Source organism: Fukomys damarensis, unplaced genomic scaffold, assembly GCF_012274545.1.
Source record: "Fukomys damarensis isolate Sample0158 unplaced genomic scaffold, DMR_v1.0_HiC HiC_scaffold_32, whole genome shotgun sequence".
NCBI classification, from domain to species: Eukaryota; Metazoa; Chordata; class Mammalia; order Rodentia; family Bathyergidae; genus Fukomys; species Fukomys damarensis.
This window is the reverse complement of record NW_022900944.1, coordinates 33,716,673-33,718,044: the sequence shown is the minus strand read 5'-3', so window position 1 is coordinate 33,718,044 and position 1,372 is coordinate 33,716,673. Positions and strand designations below refer to the sequence as shown.

Genomic DNA, 1,372 nt, shown 5'->3' with positions numbered 1-1,372 from the left:
TAGATATATATAGACATTAAATAAGGACACATGACACTTAAAAAAAGAGGATCACTGTTCTAAAAAATATATATCAATTTTTGACTCAAATAATTATTAAATAGTTGTAAGACAACGAAAATCCATTGATAACATGATATCTGATTTTAAAGTATTGTAAGTCAAGAGTCAAACAAGAAAGTAGGTTAATAATCAATTACTGATATGCTGTGGCAAATTAAAGGTAATAATGGAACATTAACTCTATGGTTTGTGATCAGCAGACCTCAAAATTCTTCCAATTTTGTGGATCACCAGTAACATTGCAGGGGAGAAAAATAAATGAAAAAAGGAGTGGGAAGAGATGGAAATAAAATGTTTTAATTCTGAAAATGTTAACAGACTTGGGGGAGTACTGGGCTTTGCTATATAGTCCAGGCCAGCCTTGAATTCACAATTCTCCTGTCCCAGCCTCCAAAGTGCTGGGATTACAGGTATGTACCACCAAGACCAACTAAAAATTATAATTTATTAATATTCCCCAAGCCACAGGTATAAATTATTCTTGTCAAAATACATAACACTCACTCTGAAAAGGCAAAACTCATTAAGAATTCAAAACAAAACAAATGTGAAACAGGAAAGTAAATACAGTAATTTTTATATGTAAGATTAAAAATTTATATGTAAGGTTAAAACTAGTCAATATAACTCACCTTAAAAATAGGAGAAGATCTTTTTTCTGCTGTTACTTCCATTGGAGTAACATCTTCACTTTTAATCATACTGCTTGATATGAGTGGAGTGATCAGGGCATTAGGAAGAATATTTACCTTATCTAAGTTACATCCAGTAGTTTTGATTGCTATATAAACACACACACACACACACACAAAAAAAAAAAACAAAAACAAAAAAGTTTAAAATCAGAAAAATCACCAACAAATTCTCTAACTTCAATATCTGGTTTTTGATGCTATAATGACAGTATGATACAAAACTAGCAGATCATGATGTACCCTCCCTTTTGGGGGCGCACCACTCTCCCTTTTTTGAAAGACTTTTCCCTTGGCTCTGAGAATGAAGTTTAAACACACACACAGAGTGTTGGGGATGAACCCAGGGCTTCATGCATGCTAGGAAAGCACTTACTATACCAGTCACACCCCATCTTCCAGCAGGTTAAACATTAATAAGCTTAAGTAGTTCAATTATCAAGCTGTATCTCTTAGTGCCCTCCCAAGTGCTTTGAATTATACTATCCAAAATGACCAGGCAATAATCTAGCATACAGCCTGGAAATCTCCAGGACATTTTAAACTACTCAATTACAACTGTTAGTCTCCTCTTAGCATATGGGTGGCTGGCAAAATAAAGACTTGCCTTTTTTTTT

At 33.7% G+C, this 1,372-nt stretch overlaps 1 protein-coding gene across 1 annotated transcript in view; it reads right to left on the bottom strand.

Moving 5' to 3' along the window:
* The window catches only part of Nfat5 (nuclear factor of activated T cells 5), a 116,728-nt gene that overhangs the window by 10,792 nt on the left and 104,564 nt on the right, over positions 1-1,372 (bottom strand). Inside the window, exons 11-12 of the mRNA XM_010612349.3 lie at positions 692-844; positions 396-404 (exon numbers count right to left, since the gene is read on the bottom strand). Coding sequence (XP_010610651.1) covers positions 396-404; positions 692-844 — 162 coding nt within the window. The remainder of the gene's footprint in view (positions 1-395; positions 405-691; positions 845-1,372) is intronic.